The 19,902-nt window shown below is 37.3% G+C and overlaps 1 protein-coding gene and 1 long non-coding RNA gene across 7 annotated transcripts in view; one reads left to right on the top strand and one right to left on the bottom strand.

Moving 5' to 3' along the window:
* LOC146544701 (uncharacterized) overlaps window positions 1–3,256 on the top strand; it is a 31,097-nt gene extending 27,841 nt beyond the window's left edge. For 3 of the 4 annotated variants that reach the window (XR_014882463.1, XR_014882461.1, XR_014882460.1), the window contains one exon: window positions 1,437–3,256. This is a non-coding gene — a long non-coding RNA (uncharacterized LOC146544701). The remainder of the gene's footprint in view (window positions 1–1,436) is intronic. The other variant, XR_014882462.1, reaches the window with a different exon arrangement.
* Window positions 1–19,902, bottom strand: part of LAMA3 (laminin subunit alpha 3) — a 114,033-nt gene that overhangs the window by 66,408 nt on the left and 27,723 nt on the right. For all 3 annotated transcript variants that reach the window (XM_085220893.1, XM_085220894.1, XM_085220895.1), the window contains 14 exons: window positions 19,157–19,275; window positions 15,889–15,979; window positions 14,749–14,880; window positions 13,353–13,415; window positions 12,041–12,082; window positions 11,776–11,913; window positions 10,684–10,818; window positions 7,993–8,127; window positions 5,836–5,973; window positions 5,323–5,369; window positions 3,873–3,972; window positions 2,922–2,974; window positions 2,485–2,590; window positions 406–505 (listed from right to left, as the gene is read on the bottom strand). In XM_085220893.1, the coding sequence (XP_085077019.1) occupies window positions 406–505; window positions 2,485–2,590; window positions 2,922–2,974; window positions 3,873–3,972; window positions 5,323–5,369; window positions 5,836–5,973; window positions 7,993–8,127; window positions 10,684–10,818; window positions 11,776–11,913; window positions 12,041–12,082; window positions 13,353–13,415; window positions 14,749–14,880; window positions 15,889–15,979; window positions 19,157–19,275 (1,399 nt within the window). The remainder of the gene's footprint in view (window positions 1–405; window positions 506–2,484; window positions 2,591–2,921; window positions 2,975–3,872; window positions 3,973–5,322; window positions 5,370–5,835; window positions 5,974–7,992; window positions 8,128–10,683; window positions 10,819–11,775; window positions 11,914–12,040; window positions 12,083–13,352; window positions 13,416–14,748; window positions 14,881–15,888; window positions 15,980–19,156; window positions 19,276–19,902) is intronic.

Here is a 19,902-nt window from a genome sequence, read left to right as displayed (position 1 = left end):
CAATCATTGTGTGGTCTACATCTATAAGAATAAAAAAAATGAAAGGAAATGATCTATTGATCACTGAGGAATTCTGATAGCAGTTAATAAAATTAAATGAGAATTCCCTTATCAGAAGCTTTTACAGCTATACCTTTTTATATAACTGTTGATAGACACAGATACATTGATATATATGCACTGTGATCACAAAACTTGTACCAGTTATTTGAGAAAACCAAGTTTAAAAAAAATCTTATTAAAGCAAAAGAAGAAAACTGTCAGACAAAACAAGTGGCTTACAACAATTTACCAGCTTATTTATCAATACATCTACTATCTCGTCTGAAAAGCTAGCAAAGAACTGATGTGCAGTTTCAAATGAACTATTTTGAAGCATAAGCTGTTTGCTACAGTCAGACTCACTCCTGACAGGCCTTCCCCACAACGTGCTCTCTGCACTGGCAGGCACCCGAGGGTTCAGCACATGCAGAGCTGATGGATCCTCCAACATCACATTGACAGCCTGCCAGGTAAAGAACAGAAGCCAAATATCTTATCAGAAAAAATGGTAAAACCATTTTTAAAACCATTACCAGAAAACACACCTCACTTCCTCTAATTAAGCACTACTATCAACTCATTTCCTCCTTCCGGAGCCCTTTAGAACCCCCGCAAATGAAATCACCCACACATAAATTGCAATTATTTCTGGCTTCTCACATTTCATGCTGTTTTCTTTTTTTTCTGCTTGTAACATTAGACCAGTTTTATTTTTAAATATAATTTAAAAAAATTTTAAATTTTTAAATACAAAGCCACATTTATTAAATGCTGAACCACAGTTGTGTAGAACAGCCATTCAAATGTTTTGCTAACAAGCAAGAATTTCTATGTAATATCAGGGTGATTGATTATTTAAAAGAACATCTAGCTTACAAAAGGAGAAAGAAGTTCATTTTTCAGAGTATAGTACCACGACATAACAAAATCATACATGCATATGCATATTTTTAACCAATACTGAAAAGCACTGAATGACTTGATACAGGAGACAGGACTCCTGGCAAGAAGTGAAGGACATCTCTAATAATGAGGCATAGTACATCATACTAAGGAACAAGTATGTGTAGGCTAAACATTTCAAAACTGACTTAAAGGTTGAGAGTTCCTAAGCATATTTACAGAATGTTGAGCATCTGTAATCTCACTGAAATCAAGGAGAATTAAAGTACTCCTCAACTTTGTGAAAACAGATCCCTTTCATTAGATCTTTTGATCTAATGAAATTTGAAATTTGAAAATTAAACATGGAAGGTTTATTCGATAGATCTGTCTTTGTTTTGTCAGTTTTTTGGTTGGTTGGTTTTTTTGTTTGTTTCACTTTGCACGTATAAAATGATGGCTAAAAGTACGTAACGCTTTAAAAATAAATCCCTTGCATCATCCTTGGACAGGTGTAAAGCTCACTGAAGACAGTGAAAGTGTTTTCAATAAACTGAACAAATCCAAATCCCAGGTGGGGCAAGGAAGGACAGGATCCACTGATGTAGCCCCACAGCCCTAAAGACACATGGCAGAGTGAGTATCCTCCAGGAGAATGACTGCTTCCTTTATATCACTGCTATGCTGTGCTTCAAAACACATTGAGCCTCAGCCTAAAGCAATACACAAACATATCATACATAACATAACATAGAAAAAATGAAAAAAAAAAAAATCAGGTTAAGTTCTTAATCCAACAGAAGACTTCAGAAAAGTGCTAAACAGAACAGAGAGCTACCACACTTACAAATAATGCCTACAGGAAAATCAAACATCCCTTGCCCTGTGTTCTGATAAGAGTAAGAGAAGGAATGACCTTCAATTACCTTATCTCGGAATCTTTTGACACTTACGTATTTTCCTAGGGTGAAGTATTTTGAAGGGTGTTATGTATCTCACTGTACTTTGTACTGAATTTTAACTCCTGACTTCACTGAAACCCTCTCAGAGTGGGAAGTATTAGACTTTAAAACGGATTAATGAGATGAGCTTCATCAATGAGGCTCAAGCACACATGCAGGAATGAATGCCAGCCACAGAGCATAGGATTGCCCAGGATTCTGTGCTGGGCAACCTTCAGCAGCTCCTTGTGCAATCACACAAATGGCTGTGAGAACAAATCCTCAGACAGGTGTTGGCAAACAAGGTACTGGGGATGGAGAGATAAAAGATGATGAAGTCAAAGCGAAACAAATTTTCTTAAGTTTGAAAGTCACAAAACTTCTGAGAACTACAGTGGAAACATCTGCCTTGCTCTTTCTCCTTTTGGAAGACGAAGGAAAATTTTCACATGCGAAATTCATTCAGCTCAAACTGAGACTTGCACTTCTATTACAAGCAATAATGCAAAATACAGTGCAAAAGTGACTCAGTAAATCCATCCACATTTGAAAAGATAACCTATGGAATGCCGAACACTTCTGTGTTAAATACAAGTGTGCTACTAGAAACATTCTTTACCTTTGCAGCCAAAATAATTTTTGTTTTCAAGAGCATAATAACCAGCTTCACAGGTGTTACAGAAATCTCCACATACATTAGATTTGCAATAGCAACGTCCAGTTTCCTACAAAGAAAATAATTTAATAAAAATGTTTCAGCACCTTTTCCAGCACTTCATTCTTTCAATACTTTGCATTCTCTGTAATTGTAAAGAATAAAAATTGCTCTAATCTCAACAAAAAAAAGTATTATCTGGACATAACTTTTGTTATTCATTAAGCTTAATGAAAAGATGAGAAAATCCCTATGTTTAAGACGATTAAAAATTTTTAGAATTATGATGTCACTAGTCACTTATTGTGTCAAAACAATTCTACCTTACCATGGTCATAGTTATAGTATTTTATCTTCACAGAATTCATTGAATTAATGCCTTTCTTAAAATTTCACTTTACCTGCTGACATTCTCCAACTCCACTTAGTGTTCCACTCACATCGCACAGGCATGCTGCCCAGGTGAAAAAGAAAAAGAAAATCTGCATTTCATCTTTCCAAGATACATAGCAGGAAAAAAACAACCACTACCACCCTTAACCTGAAATTTTGAGTCGTAGTGTAACATGGAGGATTTTACTCCGGAAGGTTCAGAACAGCAAATGGATACTGGCACAAGGTGAGAAGAAAAAAGCAAAGGAGAAAGAATGAAAACTTGTGTGCATGTGCAATTAACTGATGTATTTTAAAGAATTCTAATTGTATTTAATAAAAAGTCTTGAGTTTGGATTTAGAATTGCCTTCTTTCTTAGAAATATTAAGATAATTGAAGCAAAACTGTGTCTTTCACCCTGAGAGATAGTTCCTATTTTGCAGTGCTACTTTGGGACCAGCACAATTTCTCGTATGAAATACAAATGAAGTAAATGTTGTGGGAATGAGCTACGCTGACCTAGAGGTTTGGTGAAATCCAGTAAATCCAGTCATCTTCAAATCAAAGACGGCTAATTACATAAGAAGTCTGGAAACCAAAATCTGAGATGGTTGGACTGTTAAATATCGAAAATCAAAGATGTATGCACAAGCTAGGAGATAATAGTAAATGAATAAGAATCTTCTTTCCCAAAATAATAAGCCAGATTCTGGTATCAAGTGTTAAGTACAGAAATGCTGTAAAACTGCCATAAGACCATAGGAAGCATAAATCATTGCAAGCCAGAGAACACTTGCTATCATACATAATATCCCTTGCTGTCATAGGTAATTAGATGTCTAAATTAAATAATGTGGAAAAACGTGCTCTTAACAAGTTGAAAAAGTCACTGCGTAGCAAAGGCGGCTACAGCTAATAGATATTTTCAAAAGAATAAAGCACATTTCATTACCCAAAGAAACACGCCTTGAAGCCATACCTGTACATCCCTCAGGGTTTTCTTCAGCCAAGTTCCAGTACAACGGTTTGCATTTACTGCACGTAGGACCTTCAACGTGCTGAAGACATTGACAATAGCCCTAATGACAGAAATGAGTTAATAGAAATTCATCTGTTTCACAAAAACATAGCTTTTACTACTAAGAAAAATCGACAGGCAACTTATTGACTTTCACAGAAGCATGGAAACTGAGGCAGATTCAGACTTCTTGGATTTTTCTTTCTCATGCTATCAACACAGGATTGTTTCAGACTGCTTATTTTTCCATCTCTAATTATTATAAATCTCCCAACAGATGTACTTAACAATACTTTTATGGACTTGCTAGAACTGCTTAAAGCATTAACTGCTTTGCAAAAACTTTAAAATACAATTTTCCTTAAAAGTAATCATTAATTTTCATGTCTTTTTTCCTCCCTTACTGCTGTCCTTTTCTTAGGAAGGCAGAGTAGAAAAGACAGCAGTAAAGTGAACCAATTCAAATTAAAAATGTTAATATTACCAGTAATTTTTTCAAATTCTAGTAATGCCATACTAATAGCAGATATGATGTCCAGTTTTTTCTGTAGAATAGATTTAGGCACATTTTTTTTCTCTTCATCATATTTTCTCATATTCTCCATTCATAAATAATTGAAAAAATAATTATTAAAAGCTAAATCATGTTTTTCTGAGGCAACAATAATGTTTTTTACTCCTATATGCATCTGTTCTCACAGCAGAGGCAAATACCACTGAATTCTGTTTTTCATACCTTCTTTTTCCTATCCTTTTCTGTAAAGGAGTCTTTCAGCATTATTATTTGCTCAGATATATCAATATTGTTTCCAGGGAGTAACTATCTTACACATGGTTAACTTAAAGAAAACGTGGAAAACGCACACAAATGTATACATGAGCCTAACTCTTCCATCTGCCAGTCTTCATCACAACCCATATATATGGGTTATAGTAGTTTCTGATCCTGACTGTGATTTTTGATAGCATGCTACTAATAACTATCACAGTACTGAAAATGATAATAGCAGAATATCAGCAGTTACTAAGAATAATTTTTTCAAGAATAATTTGGTGCTAAAATGCTCTATATCAACCCAGAATCAGACATGCATGGGCACAAATACATATCTACATGTAAATATTATGATTCTAGAGCACCAAGTACATAAACGGTATGCACATTGCACATTTAAAATATATAAAAAGAACAACCACCATCACCTTCAGGAGGGAACCGCATTGACATGATCAAAGAGCAAAACACAAAGGTCATTTCCACTCTCACTCTGCAAATAAGCCTGTGTAATTCTTCTGCAGTGGAAGACTAGGCTTTAGGCACTTAGGCAATGAAGTGAATGTGGTCAGCAAAGACCTAGACTGTACATGAACTGTTAACAAATACTGCTATCTGCAGCACTAGAATACTTACAGAATGAGAATCAATGCTACCTGAAGGGTTACATTCACTGTCGATTCCTTTATGAAATTTAAAAAACAAACAAAACATTAAAAGATCTTTTGAAAACAGCTGTGAAATACAGTAGTGGAAAAGTACAATATAACATTTGTAACTTTCAAAGGTCCCTTTAATCCAGTTACCCTGGAGTGACTTAAATACTTTAAGACCATCAGAAGCCTTTTATAATGGTTATTCAAACGTTTATTTAGCCTTGTTTAGACTGTTTGTTTCAGTATGCAAAGCAGTCACTTGGAAAAATATAGCATCAACCTACAACTGAGAAATATTTTCTTAGAATAACATACAGAATGATGAATGAACTCATCTAATATGCACTCCTTGTGACTCCCTGTGGGGTCCTCCCTTCCCACACTTCAGCAAGTTTCTACAAAATTCCACAAAGCAGAATGTCCAGGAGAATCCCACAGTAAAAATGGGGGGGTGATATGAATTAAATGGAGGATTTTCCATTTCAAGCATTACCTTCACAGTAGGGGAAATTGTGGGCTGCAGAAATGCATCTGTCACACTGTCTCCCTGTAATGTCTGCTTGACACTCGCATTGCCCCATTGTTGGCTCACATATGCTGTGCTGGGAACCACGAGGAGAACACTGACAAGCTACAACACAAAACAGTGTCAAAAATATTGGTAGGGTTCATCTTGTACATACCAAGCAATAACTTTCAAAAACGCTAGAACTGAAGAGGTTTTGAATACTGCATTTTTAAATATATATTTTTATTTGAAATTAGTAATTCACAGGGTTCTCACTCCTGTTGGTAGAAGTTTGAGATGGCCTGTTCCATCTTGAAACTGTTTTCATCTTATTGGAAGAAATAAGTATAATTGATATGACAGAAAAAAGGAATGCCAGCCAAAGGGACTGGACAGGCTTGAAAAGTGAGCCCACATGAACTGAGGTTCAAGAAGGCCAAGTGCAAGGTGCTGCAATTGGGTTAGGGCAATCACAGATTGTGCACAGATCCTGAGAAGAACTCATTGAGAGTAGTCCTGCCAAGGAGGATTGGGAGATCCTCCCAGTGAACAAAAAGCAGAACATGAGCTGACAGTGTGTGCCTGCAGCCTAGAAGGCCAACAGTATCCTGGGCTGCATCAAAAGAGAAGTGGCCAGCAGACTGAAGGAGGTGATTGTCCCCTTCTGCTCTGCCCTTGTAAAGCCCTATCTGGAGTACTGTGCCCAGGCATGGGGCATCCAAAACAAGGAAGACATGGAGCTGTTGAATCAGGTCCAGAAGAGGGTCATGAAGAAGATTAGAGGGCTGGAGCATCTATCCTATGAGGACAGGCTGAGGGAGCTGTTTGGCTTGTTCATCTTGGAGAAGAGAAGGCTCCACGGATAACTCACTGTAGCCTTCCAGTATTAAATGTATTAGCTTATAAACAGGAGGAAAATCTACTTTTTATGTGATCTGATAGTGATAGAACAAGGGGGAATGGTTTTAAATAAAAAGAGTGAGATTTAGCTTAGATGTTAAGGTGATTTTTTTTTAAACTGAGATGTTATTGAGGCATTGGAACAGGTTGCCAAGAGAAACTGCGGGTGCCGCATCCCTGGAAGCACTCAAGGCCAGGTTGGATAGGGCCCTGGGCAGCCTAATCTAGTGGGTTGCAGCCCTGCCCATGGCAGTGGTGTTAAAACTGGATGGTCTTTAATGTTTTGTATCTGAGGGGCGAGGAGGCCTGAAGCAAACTTTATTTTAAAATCTTACTGTTTCACGCTCCTACATAACACATATATGGTAATAAGGTCACAACAATAAACAGTACTACTGTAGCTCAGAAAACAAGTTTTTGCTCCCATACAATCTGAGGCCAAAATGAATTATGACTACTATTTCAGTAATAGGTCTATCTCCTAAAAAAGGATAACAAATCTGTAGGATTATTTTTTTGCTAAGATTATAGTGATTATCCACATAATTCAGCTATTTATATGCTGCTCCTTTAGTATTAACACTTTTCACTTCTAGAAAAGTAAAGTACTATTCACAATGTTTAGGTAGATTGTTGTTTTAACTATGGTGTCTGCAGGTTTCATTGTGCCTGTTATAAAAACATACACATGGTCTGGGCCTCATCAATGAATCCATTTAGGCAGAAAAAAAATATTGATATTGTGGAAGATTCGCAGGGTCAAGCCCTTCTAGATTAGTATTTATGGCAAAGTTTTATCACTTGTCAAGAGCATATACTAATGCAATTTAAAGTTTATAAGACAATGTATCAAATATTAGAAGACCAAACCAGTTGCAATTAAGCTTATACTCTTGAAATTTAATGAGTCAGAACACCCATCTGCCTAGCCTAAGCTTTAGATTTCATGTTTTAAAAGAGAGATACAAATGCACCAAGGCCAAATACTTCTGTGCTTAAATTAATCCAACTAGTACAGATAACAGGAACAGCAATGATGCACCAGCGAGGGCTACCAGAGTGTGTGCCTGCCTGGAAACTGGCTAGATCTTCAGTGTTCCTGTTGTCAGCTTTGAAAAGGAGGAAACTATCATGCTTACATAGGTTGTTTTATATTGAATATATTCGAGAAAAAAATAATTTCCTTTTGTATGGTAATGAGACAGCAACCCCTCAGCAGAAAGAGGAAAGGCTGTTACTCACGCAAGCAGCTGGGATAGCTGTAATAACCTGGAGCACACTGGTCACATCTAAATCCAGCATAGTTACTATGACACAGACACTGTCCTCTAGGATCACATGTATTGTCCAGTGAGCCGGTAGAGTCACAGTTGCATTCTGCACAGAGGAAGAAAAGAATAACTAAATAACCTGAGGGATGCATCTCTAAGTAAGTAGTTATTTAAAAATAGAGTTTGCCAAAAAAGTCACCTTTAAATGTCAAATAATCATGGAGAATCCAGACAAAACAGTTTTACCACCAAATATAAATAAATATATTGAAATAAGTGTTTATAATATAATTGCCTCCTCAAACACTGATAATCATGTTCTTCTTGAAACTCTATGGTATACAGTTTTTAGATCTGTTCTTACTCCCTACAAAACATCTGTGAAAGGAACAAAAATGTATCTTAAAATTGAAAGAAAAGGCTCATGACAGAAGTACTCAACATTTTTAAAAAAATAATCTGACAAAAAGCATCTACAAGGCTAAACTAGGTCTGATGCCTGAGAATAACCTTACTAGTACGATACAGCAGGGCACGCTGTAAGACTTAATTAGCTGGATGGGTGCTTCCCTTGGATTTATCAGTTTAAGGCTAATAGTTCTCTCATAGATGACCTGTTATTTTATGGAAATGATACTAGCATTTACACCAGTGCACATTTTATAGGTACACGAATGGGAGCCCATCTGGGAATCCCAGTTGCTAAGGTCTGCAGTTAATCACATGTATTATACAACTAACAGAAACGACTGTCTGACAGAAATATAAAACAAACGCTGCTCAAATACTATCTTTCTGTTCCATGTTCATATTCCCAGTTTCCCCTTTCAGTTCCTCCTTTTACTGCAGCCAAGGATATTAGGCTTTGCTGTGTTTACTTCGAAGTATAATGGAAAGACACAGGATTTGCTAGGAAGTTAGCATAAGAAAAATATAAACAATGAAACTTCCAAAATCACCACCACCACAGCTGTCTACTCTCAGCTGAACACTTTATAATGTTTTCTCCTTATTTCAACTGCATCAATTAGTTTAAAAGGATTACTTTGATTTTTGCTCCTATTGAATAGGTTTGAATACTATAGATTCCAACAAAGCAAGTTCAGAGAGGCCAGTTTTAGTTGCAGCAGCCAAGAAGCTATCAGAACTACCTCCCTTCAGAATATGATAGCTCCAAGTAGGAATATCAGGCTGGGCTGCTCATCTTCGACCACAGACTACAGCATGCTGCATTAATTTAAATTTGACTAACAGCAGCTTATTTTAATAGAACAAGCTGTGAACTGCAGCAGTTTAGAGTAATCCCACTGGTTGTGTTTTCAACTATTTTGCCTGCCTTCTACTATTTATTTTTGCATGCTTTCTTAAACTTTCATGTCTCTTCTCTGCTTTTGTTGTTAAAAAAATTGAACATATTCAATACAGATCTGATTTGCTTTAAGATTTCTACTTAATTCAGCTCAAGGGGAAAAATTACAATATTTTAAAGCCACTAAGCATGGTGCACCAACACAAAACTTGATTTTATGTTTTTCATTTTTAAAAGCTCATCTACTCCAGACCATAAAGATACAGTCATGTGGTATTATTTTATTCCAACCATTGTGTTTGGTAACACAATGCAATACATCTTTGAGAATGCTTAAAGAATCCAGCTATTTACTGGATATAAACAAGTACACAAAGTCCAAAAAGAAGATTACCATAGTCTGAAATAATAAGGAAGAAGGCGGTGAGTCATGATGTTCTATATAAATCCAGTACAGGAAATTATGCATCAAAACTCAGCAATATCTTACATTCTTTTTCAGAGTAAAATTCACTGATCATTGAACAGTTTGAGATGGAAGGGACCTTAAAGATCATCAATTTCCACTCCCCTTCTACTGTTGGGGGCAGGGATTATCAAGGATTACCAAGGATTAAGGGTCTCTCTCATTCACTGCAAAGGCAGACAGAACATAGAGGCAGATAGGACTTGATGGTACCCTCATGAACACACAGAAGTATGCTTTTCAACAACATACTCCTTCAGTATTGATCAATTTTCCTTTCATGTAAACAGTAGGCTAGGCCTTGACATCATATACACTGGTAAAACCAAACTGAGATCATTCATGCTTCACATTTTTATGTCCAAGGCCTGCTATATGATGCTAAAACGAGTAAGAAATCACTGTGAAGGGCAAAATGTCACTTTCAAATTTACAAAAGACACATTGTGTGAGGAACTAAACAGATCCTCTGCAAAAGTAGATTAGTTCTCCACAGTTCTGCTGCATTTTTTTTTTTTTATACCATGCCAGTTCCTTGCCAGCAATCAAATATTTTCTGTTGCTTTAGGCCTCCATTATTAAAACAGTTTTCATATCTTTTAGTTATTATTAAGACAGCTGTGCTAACTGAAGCTAAATCAGTCTGATTACGAGAAAAGCCTGCATAAAAAAGCCTGCATAATTTCCTAGTACGGAAACAATGCCTGGAATTAGTGCTCAGAGAATGAAAATGCATGAAGATTTCACTGCAAAGAAGAGGAGTGTCTTGCTCACTTATTACTGCTGCGAATACGACTTCAACCCCTACCAAAACAGTACATTAAAAGCATTGCAGTTAGCCTATTCAGGGGTCTGTTGGATTCCATACATGCAGTCTGCAAACTTACCTTCACAGACAGGGAAAGTGTGGTGGCCAGGCTGACAGCTGTCACACTGATGTCCAACTACCCCTGAGCGACAAAGACACTTTCCAAGAAAATCACAGACTTCAGGCTGGGTACCCACTGAGTTACATTCACACACTGCAACCAAGAACAGAATTTTCAGATGAGATCTAGAGATTTTCAGTCTCTAGAGAGCTCTCTTCTTTCATCTTTCAGAAACAAAAAAGAAAGGAGGAAAAGGAGGAAGGAAAGGGAGGAAGGAAAGGGAGGAAGGAAAGGGAGGAAGGAAAGGGAGGAAGGAAAGGGAGGAAGGAAAGGGAGGAAGGAAAGGGAGGAAGGAAGGGGAGGAAGGAAAGGGAGGAAGGAAAGAAAGAAAAAACCATTCTCTGATGGTCAGAATCTTTTCAGGCTGTCAGATTTATTTTGTTTCTTATTAGCTTATATTGATTGCTCATCAGTAGGAATCAGTATTGAGGTAGACATTAATGAAAATCTATTAAAGAAAGAATCCGGCTCAAATTAACTATGGAGTTTGATGTCAGTGCAGGAGCACACAGTCTGTCCTCACTCATGGACAGACTCATCAATCCTAAGTGGTGTTTCAACCGCTGAAAGCAGTTTCCCCTTTTCTAGGCTAAAATTAAACAATTCATGGTTTGGGATTTACAGTCTCAGGAGGGAAGGGTTAGTAAGATGCATAAGAAGGCAGTAGAGATAATTAAAGTACTCTAAAAAGAGACAGTTTTCTGGTACTGATATATCAAGCTGCCCTTTCTCATCAAAGTAAGGTTACAAACTAAAATTAAATAAAAAAATAAAAGATAAGTAACAGAAATGCTTCAACTGGTATTCTAGATATCATCAGGCATAAATTAACTGGAATCTGATATCTGCATCATAAAATAGTCAGCAATCAATTGAGGCATTTTTAGTTAGGAATCACTCCTCATCAAATTTTTCTTCTTTTTTGACTTCCACGAGTTTTGAGAGAGTTTGTTATATACACATCTCCTTGTCAAAAGAATTTATTTCTCAGTACAAAATAGGGATCTGTATTTTTGGATATACCTCCTGAAAGGGAATGTTTTGGCTTACCCTGGCAGAAAGGGTAATGAAAATAGCCAGCTGCACAGGTATCACAGGAAAATCCCTGAAATCCAGTTCGACATCTGCACTGCCCAGTATTTCCATCACAGTCACCATCCAGCACTCCTGCGCCGTGGCACCTGCACGCTGGAGAGAACATTATAAAGAAAACATCTGCAGTGTTATGAATCTTAGAGTATTTCACTTGGAAACCAAATGTTGGCATTTACACTGGACATCCGGCTCCAAGCATAAAAGAGACAACAGAACTTACGCAGACACTGGGGGCCAAAGTATCCTGCTTTGCAGCCACCTTCTAGTTACAACAGGATCAAAAAGACAGAAAGGAACAGAAGTTAGCACATGAAAATATGCAACTCCTCGTATTTTTACAGAGAAAATTATATCAGTACTTAGTAATTATTACTACTGAACTAAGAAAACTATTTGTATGATCCTTACACACAAGTGTTATCAGAAAAGTAAATCATAATCACAAGATTAGTCTGAAAGCACTAATTCTTCAGATACAAAAATTTCCATTTAGAGACACCCACTTTTCCTATGCCTTCAGACTGAGATGCTACTGTTGAAAATGTAAATAGCTTTAAGACTTGTTTTCTCCTGCTTACTTTTCCTCATTTTATCATTGCAATTTTTTTTTTCTTCTTCATTTTAAACGTATGTAAGAGAATGTGCAACAGAGCATACCTTAAGTCTACATGATACATTTTTGATGCTACCCAGGGATGATAATTATCCACCCAAAACTAAAGCTTTGTGAGCTGTAATACTAACAGCAGACATTTTCAAGGGATTTAGAACTTGTAAATGGATGTGCACTCTCTACCCATCCCTGCTTTGTTGGTTTTTTTTTTTTTTTTGGGGGGGGGGGGAGGGAAGGGTTTTTCTTTTTGCAAAAGCTAGTAGAAAATTAAGTGGAATTACGTTGCTTTCAGGATATTACAAAGCATTCTAGTATTTTTTGTTGTTGTTTGTTTGTTTAAGTTATTAATCCTGAAGTATATCACTAGTAGTTATTTGATCTGGCACAGGCTGTGATGCCTCAGTACTGCAGTATGATGACATATGCTAAAGAACCCACCAAGGCAACCGTTGCATGTATTTCAGACAGCTTCGGGGTGGGCTAAATAAGAAATACTTATCCCTCAGAAATGCAAGTTCTTTACTGCCAAAGGCAATGTACAATTTGCCAGGTGTAAGAAGATAGCCCAGAAACAAAGGCCAGTTAGCCCTAAGAGATTTACACTGCAAAGCAGCTGACAAGTGGTACATGTCAGAAAGCCTTGATGGATCTGTTCATGAGCATTTAAAAAGATGGTCAGGATCTTCTGCAGATGTTTGCCGGAGGGTCGCCAAACTTGTTTCTGATCCATAAATTTTTGGAACTAACCCACTAAAGTGTTTAATATGAGTAAGACTATGTAATGAACTTCTGGTTAGAAAAAAGGCTCTTCAAAAGATAAACAGCAACACTGAATAAATCTTCCTGAAAGAACAAGCACTACTGAAATCATGAAAAATGATTAAATTGGGAAGATAAACAAAACACAAAAAGAACTTGCCTATTATGTCACCAGCTATAGCATCTCTTGGATTTGGAGAAGTAAAAGGATAAACAGGAATATCTTTAAAACAAAAGAAACAATAAAGTACAGTTTAAAGAGATGCACTTATTTCAGTAAAAATCATGACAAAATATAAAGTTCTGTCCTGTTGAGACAAAGAGCATGATTACATGACTCAAGCAATCAATTACTGTTTTGTTCTCTTTCAATTAGGAAAGGACTAAGAAACTTTTAACTTTTGTTCTCCAAATCAGGTAAAAGTCTGTCCACAAAGAAACACACAAAAGGCCAAATATCCTTTGGAAATGCTATTACATTGCTTTCCTGCTCTCTCTGTTTTCGTACAGAAAGCTTTCTTGTTCTTGACAGCATTATGAGAGTATCTAGGGATCTAAGTATTTATTTCAAAGTTTTTATTTCCAGTTGAAAGTTCATCTCCTACTATTTGCCATTATGACTCAGAACCCAAAGCCCCAGAATCTGAGACAAAATACTCCCACTGTTGCATTTTTAGAATCAGATCACAGAGTCATAAGCTTTTTTGCAGTAAACACAATTCCGATGTTATATCATCTTCCTAAGGGGAAAACATTTAATTTTCTCAATTGTCAATGCATAGTTTTAATCTGTGTTAACGTAAAAATCTAATTTTCAATTAATTAATGACATTTGATTTCGTTCTGTTACCATTTTCAATAAATGGAGGCACTCAGCATTTGTGAGACATTATTTTTTCTCATGTGTTTATTTTCTTTGGCTTTACAAACATCTTTCCCTGAATCACTTAAATCTTAAACAAATCTGTAACCTTCCCTTCAACCATATTATCTGCACTTATCTGCAGTCCAGCAGAAGTATGAAAGCACCGCTGAAAGCTTCATGCTCTGCCAGGAGGGACTTTCCAGCATTATGCAGGTGGTAATTTACAACTATTTTAAATTATTTCTAGAATCTTCTGAAAGCCCACAGACTTGGTTTATTACAGTTGCAAGTTCCAAATCCTTTGAGGCCTAGAGAACACAAAACCATTTTCTCCCTTTTCTCTACCTAGTAATAGTCTACTTTCTAGTTCAAGTGAGTTATACACAATGACCCTGAGACACATTTGAACAACTGGTCCGAGGGCTTTAGGACTGGAATTTAGGGACAGAGAGATGTCTTGCACGAATTCTGAGAATGCAATACAACCTATTTGATTTTCAGGGAACCATTACTTCGTAAGTAAACCAGACTCTCTTCAGTGTTATGACTACTGATTTCTTAGAAAATGTGAACATGAAAATCTGAAATGCCAGATGAATCAAACAGATGAAATAAATCAAGCGTGATGAAAACAGTCCTTTAAAGCACATTTACAGTGCAAGAGAAGAGACGTTTTTATTTTCATACTTACGGATACAAAATGGAAAACTATAGAATCCATCAGCACAGTGTTCACAGTTTTCTCCCTTGAAATTCCACTTGCAGAAACAGCGGCCTGATCCTTCCTCACAGCCCTCTGCACGCTCCAGATCACAAGGGCAAGCTAAGCAAGGATAAGAAATTTAGCACTTTTTGGAAATGAATTAATTTATCTTTTGCAGCATGGCAACATAGCATTATAATGTTATTTACAGTTGCAAGTATCTCCTCATTTCAAGAATTAACACCTGCGTGCTGTTTCATATTTCCCCAAGTACTCTATATCACCAGTTAATCTTTACAACACCCCTTAGAGGTGAGATCGATATTATTCTCTTAGCGTTTAACTTTTTAAATCCAGAAAGCTGCACTTTATTACATTATTATTCTGCACAGCATCTATTTTTTCTGTGGTTCTGCTCATCTCTCTCCAAAGTCTAGGCTAAGCATCATGCCCCATCCATCTTCCATTACGCATCACATGCAGCATTACAGTAGAAGTTTCATCACTGTTTGACCTCCCATCCATATCAAACACAACAAACCATAGCTTCCTCCTACTTAATACAGAGCTCCATCAGCCTGTTTGTAATTCGGCTCTTTGCTCTTATCCATACTGGGCTCATCTTTTTTAAATGTTATATTAGCAATTATCCCATTGCACTATTGATTATAGATGATTCAGCACTAGATAAAGTAGGAGCGACAATCATTAGAACCTTTTGATTTGTAAATTTTATTTTATAAGTGACTAAGAGCCAACAGATATGTAAATAAGAGAGCTAAGAGAAGCAAAGTCACGAGGTTATGGGATAAGAGTGGCTTCTCAGAGGTCATGTCAGCTGTGACGCATGTAGTTGATCCTACCTCCTCAGCAGCCTTTTATGGCTTACTTCCTGCTATTGTCCTGCTGCTGGCCTGAAGCCACACATGTTGAGAAGAACATCATTGAGGGGGTCTAAAGCAACACAATGTCACGTGCAGTTCTTTTCAAACATCTTTCGAACACTTTATTTCCCCTCCCAAAAATATGCATCCCCTGCACTTGTTATATTAAAAAAAAAAAAAAAAAACACACAAAACCAAAACATCACCACCACAATGAGAAGATACTGAATACAAAAGACCTTACATATACAGCCATCAGGAGCTCTTGCTGGAACACCATAAGGACGATAGTAACCTTTTGCACATTTCTCACAGTTAACACCAGCTGTATTATGCTGTGCAAAATAAAACAGGAGGAGAATATGAACTAAAAAGGGGAACTTGGAAGGAGAACTAAGAAACAATAACATCCTTAACACTCTTCCTATACACAAGTAAGGAGGATCATCTCAGGAAAAGGACAAAAAAGAAGCATTTACACAATAAATACAGCATTTGTCATTTGATGTTCTTTAACTACTTAATCTGTACAGCTTTCTGTATTGCAGTATTCTCACATGAAGTAGCCAAATTTTAACTTTAAATTATGAAAATGAGCTACTTAACAGAAAATAATTTCAATTTAGTAATAAAATTCCTCCTTTTTACACTATCACTATATTTATTTTATACTGCTTTGTTTTGTTTTGTTTGGTTTTTTTTTTTTGCAACATGTACATCATACAGACAACTGCATGGAGTTTTCCTCACGCTTTTATTTCTTATGAATACACTATCCAATATTAGCAATCTCAATATAATCCAAAACCTAAGCAGTCTACGTGAAAGAGACAAAATACTTATTCCATTGCATTACAAAAATATGCATCTCTGCAAATGTGTTTTAGAAATACAGAAAAAAACATCATACGTATTTTGAAATACAGTAAAAATACATCTCAGGTGAAGAAAGTCCTGAGTATATTGCAACTCCTGCAGTAAAGCTCTCCCTCGTGGTGAAGGTGACAGGAGCACGCACCAGTGATGGCGTTCATAAATTGAGTAGTTAGGAGTCAAAACACTGGTGGAGTCAGTCTCATGAGCAGGGGATGAGAGAAGGGAGTAAATTTTGCTTTGGAGCAAGCAAAGCAGCAGACATCTGCCCTTAGCCCCCTCGTGCTGTTTAGTTCCTCCTCAGGGCATGTTGCAACAGATGGCTGCAGAGACTTAATGGTTCAGCTGGCAGGGCAGTTGATGAGCAGGGTACTCAGTACATTGCTATTGAGGTTGGTGTTCTCAAATTGCTCAATAGTCCTAGTTCTGCCAGGTGCTTCCTCTAGCACCTCCACAGCTACTGCTGAGAAAGGCTAACACTAGATTAGGGAAGGTGATCCTCACATCTCACAGTAGATGGAGACACATCAGCTGTTGCAGCACATAGCCTGGCAAGACCCAGTAACGCTGCTTAAGACTGCAGAACTACATGAAGGTTGTGCAGCAGTGGAGTCAACACATCGCAGTGCATGTTCTTCAGAGATTCCTAACACCCATGGCACATTAGAGGCCTCATCCTGGACAGAGCTGCAGGTGGTGAATGCCACTTTCTGGGTCTGGTGACGAACCTGGGCACAGCTTGTCAATAAGGATCAGAAAACACACTAACACCACTGATACTGCAGTAGGTGTGTTACAGGCTGCCTGAACAAGAAGGTGGATGAAGTATTTTTTATGCAGCTAGAGAAAATCTTGCAATCACAGGCCTTGGTACTCAAAGATAATTTTAACCACCCCAATGCAGCAGAGAGTAAGAAATTCAGAAGTTAATTTTACTTTATGAAAGACAGTTTTGGGATGCAGGGGCTTATGAACCTGAAGGAGGAGATAACTCTGTTCAAGAGGACTCCCACAAACAAGGAAGAACTGGGAGAACATGTGAAAACTGAGGACAGCATTATGCAGTGACCATGAGACTGAATTTTAAGATCCTGAGACATGCAGGAAAGACCAACAAGATAAACCTACCAGACAGCACAAAGTTGTGCACAGAAATGTCAACTGGGAGAAAAATAACATTTCTTCTGCTCATGCTAGTAAAAAAATAATTCTATTCTCTTCTGATTGCTTTTTGGATAACATTTGATTATACTGTGGTAATAAAATGGAAAACATCCTTTAAATTTTACTAGACATCAACTTTTTTTTTTTTGCTTTTTAAATACAGCCATATTTTCAAATGCACAGCATGGTAATATAAATCATTAAATGTAGGTTTCATAGGAGAATAGGCTTAATGATATTTTTCCCTTATCATAATACTTCAGAAGACTCAACAACAAAAGGAAGACAGATTTTTAAATCTCTCTAGCTATATTTAACCTGGAAATCACAGACAATTACAAATTTATATTGGAAGAAACCTCAGCAGGTCAGGTGATCCAACCTCACACAAAGCACAGATAACTCCAAGATTAGATCAAGTTATTTAGAGTTTTGTATGATCTTTTCTGATAGTAGTCACAGTACTATAAAAGTCACTTAGGATGAGAAGGATTTTATTTTTATTTATTTATTTTTTTTTTTTACAAGAATGTATTACTCATTAACGACATATAGTGTGAAGTCTCTGACTCCAAATTGACATTTGTTGGTCCAAACCAGCCAAGCCTCTAAGGGTAGAAGCACGTGACATGTAAGGAGAAACTGAGAAAAGGGCCTAGACTAGCTTGGAGAGTATACATTTAAGGACAGTACAGTGCCTAGTGGCAGTTTTCTATTTCTGGGAGGAGGTTACAGAGAAGACAGAGCCATGCATTGCAAGACAAAAGCCAACTGCCACAAGACGCAATTGGAGAAATTCCCACTGAACAGCAACAAAGACCTCTTTAGCATAAGAGTACTTAAGTGCTATAATAAATTACCCAGAGACTATGCAATCTCCATCCTTGGAAGTTTTCAGAACTGAACTGGACATTTCTTTATGCAAACTGATATTACTTGCATCTATCCTTGGTTTGAGTGGAGCTCTAATCCAAATAACTTCCAGAGGTCCCTCCTACAATTCCACGTTTTTTCAATACCAAAAACCTTCCTTCCTGGTATCACCTATGTCCTCCTTTAATCTTGATGATGAAGGAGAGTTCTCTGCATTTTGCTTCAGTAAAGAACCAGCTGGACTGTGTTGGTACTTTATTTAGAAAATTATTTCCCTTTATTAAGCAGAAAAATGGCAGACTTCATAATAACAGGAAAGGGAATTTTTTGTAGTTAATTTAATCGTTTTATTGTGTGGCCTTATTTGAATCACATAGAACTGTGCATAAACGTAAGTTATGTATCATTATACATTGACAAGGAATGTTGTATGATGCAAATTATTTTCAGACACCTATTTCCCTACTCTGAGTACAAGTAATAACAGTAGAGAAATGGAGCTATCTAAACTGGTCAGCCTCATAACTATCAGTGCAGGCACAACAACACTATAGTACACCTTCCTCAAAAATCATTTACTTAAACAACCAAAGTCTTTTTACCTGGCAGTTAATGCAGACTCCTCCACCTTCATAACGCCCATGAATATTTAGGCTTTCTCGACGCTGATCAACGTCAGCATCATAGTAGCAGTCAGTGGCATGTCCGTGACAATTGCAGGCTGGAAAAGTAATACTCCAAGTCAGCTTTCATTATCATGCTAGAATTCATAGAAACATAGAATCACCACGATTGGAAAAGACCCCCAAGATCATCCAGTCCAACCATCCACCTACCACCAATATTTCCCACTAAACTATGTCCCTCACTACAACATTCAAATATTTCTTGAACACCTCCAGTGATGGTGACTCCACCACCTCCCTGGGCAGCCCATTCCAGCACCAAAACACTCCTTCAGAGAAGAATTTTTTCTTAACATCCAATCTGAACCTCCCCTGGAACAACTTGAGGTCATCCCCTTTAGTCCTATTGCTAGTTACGTGCAAGTAGAGGCCCACCCCACCTCACCACAACCTTCTTTCAGGCCACTGTTGAGATCGATAAGGTCTCTCCTGAGCCTCCTCTCCTCCAGACTGAACAATCCCAGCTCCCTCAGCCACTCCCCATCAGACTTGTGCTCCAGACCCCTCACAGTTTTGTTGCCCTTCTCTGAACACACTCCAGGGCATCAATGTCTTTCTCATAGTGAAGGACCCAAAACTGAACATAGTACTCAAGGAATGGCTTCACTAGTGCTGAGTACAGAGTGATGATAACTTCACTGCTGCTGCTGGCAATATTATTT

Source organism: Meleagris gallopavo, chromosome 3, assembly GCF_905368555.1.
Source record: "Meleagris gallopavo chromosome 3, MGAL_WU_HG_1.1, whole genome shotgun sequence".
Lineage (NCBI taxonomy): Eukaryota > Metazoa > Chordata > Aves > Galliformes > Phasianidae > Meleagris > Meleagris gallopavo.
Note: the sequence above shows the minus strand (reverse complement) of the source record. Positions and strands in the feature narration are given on the sequence as shown.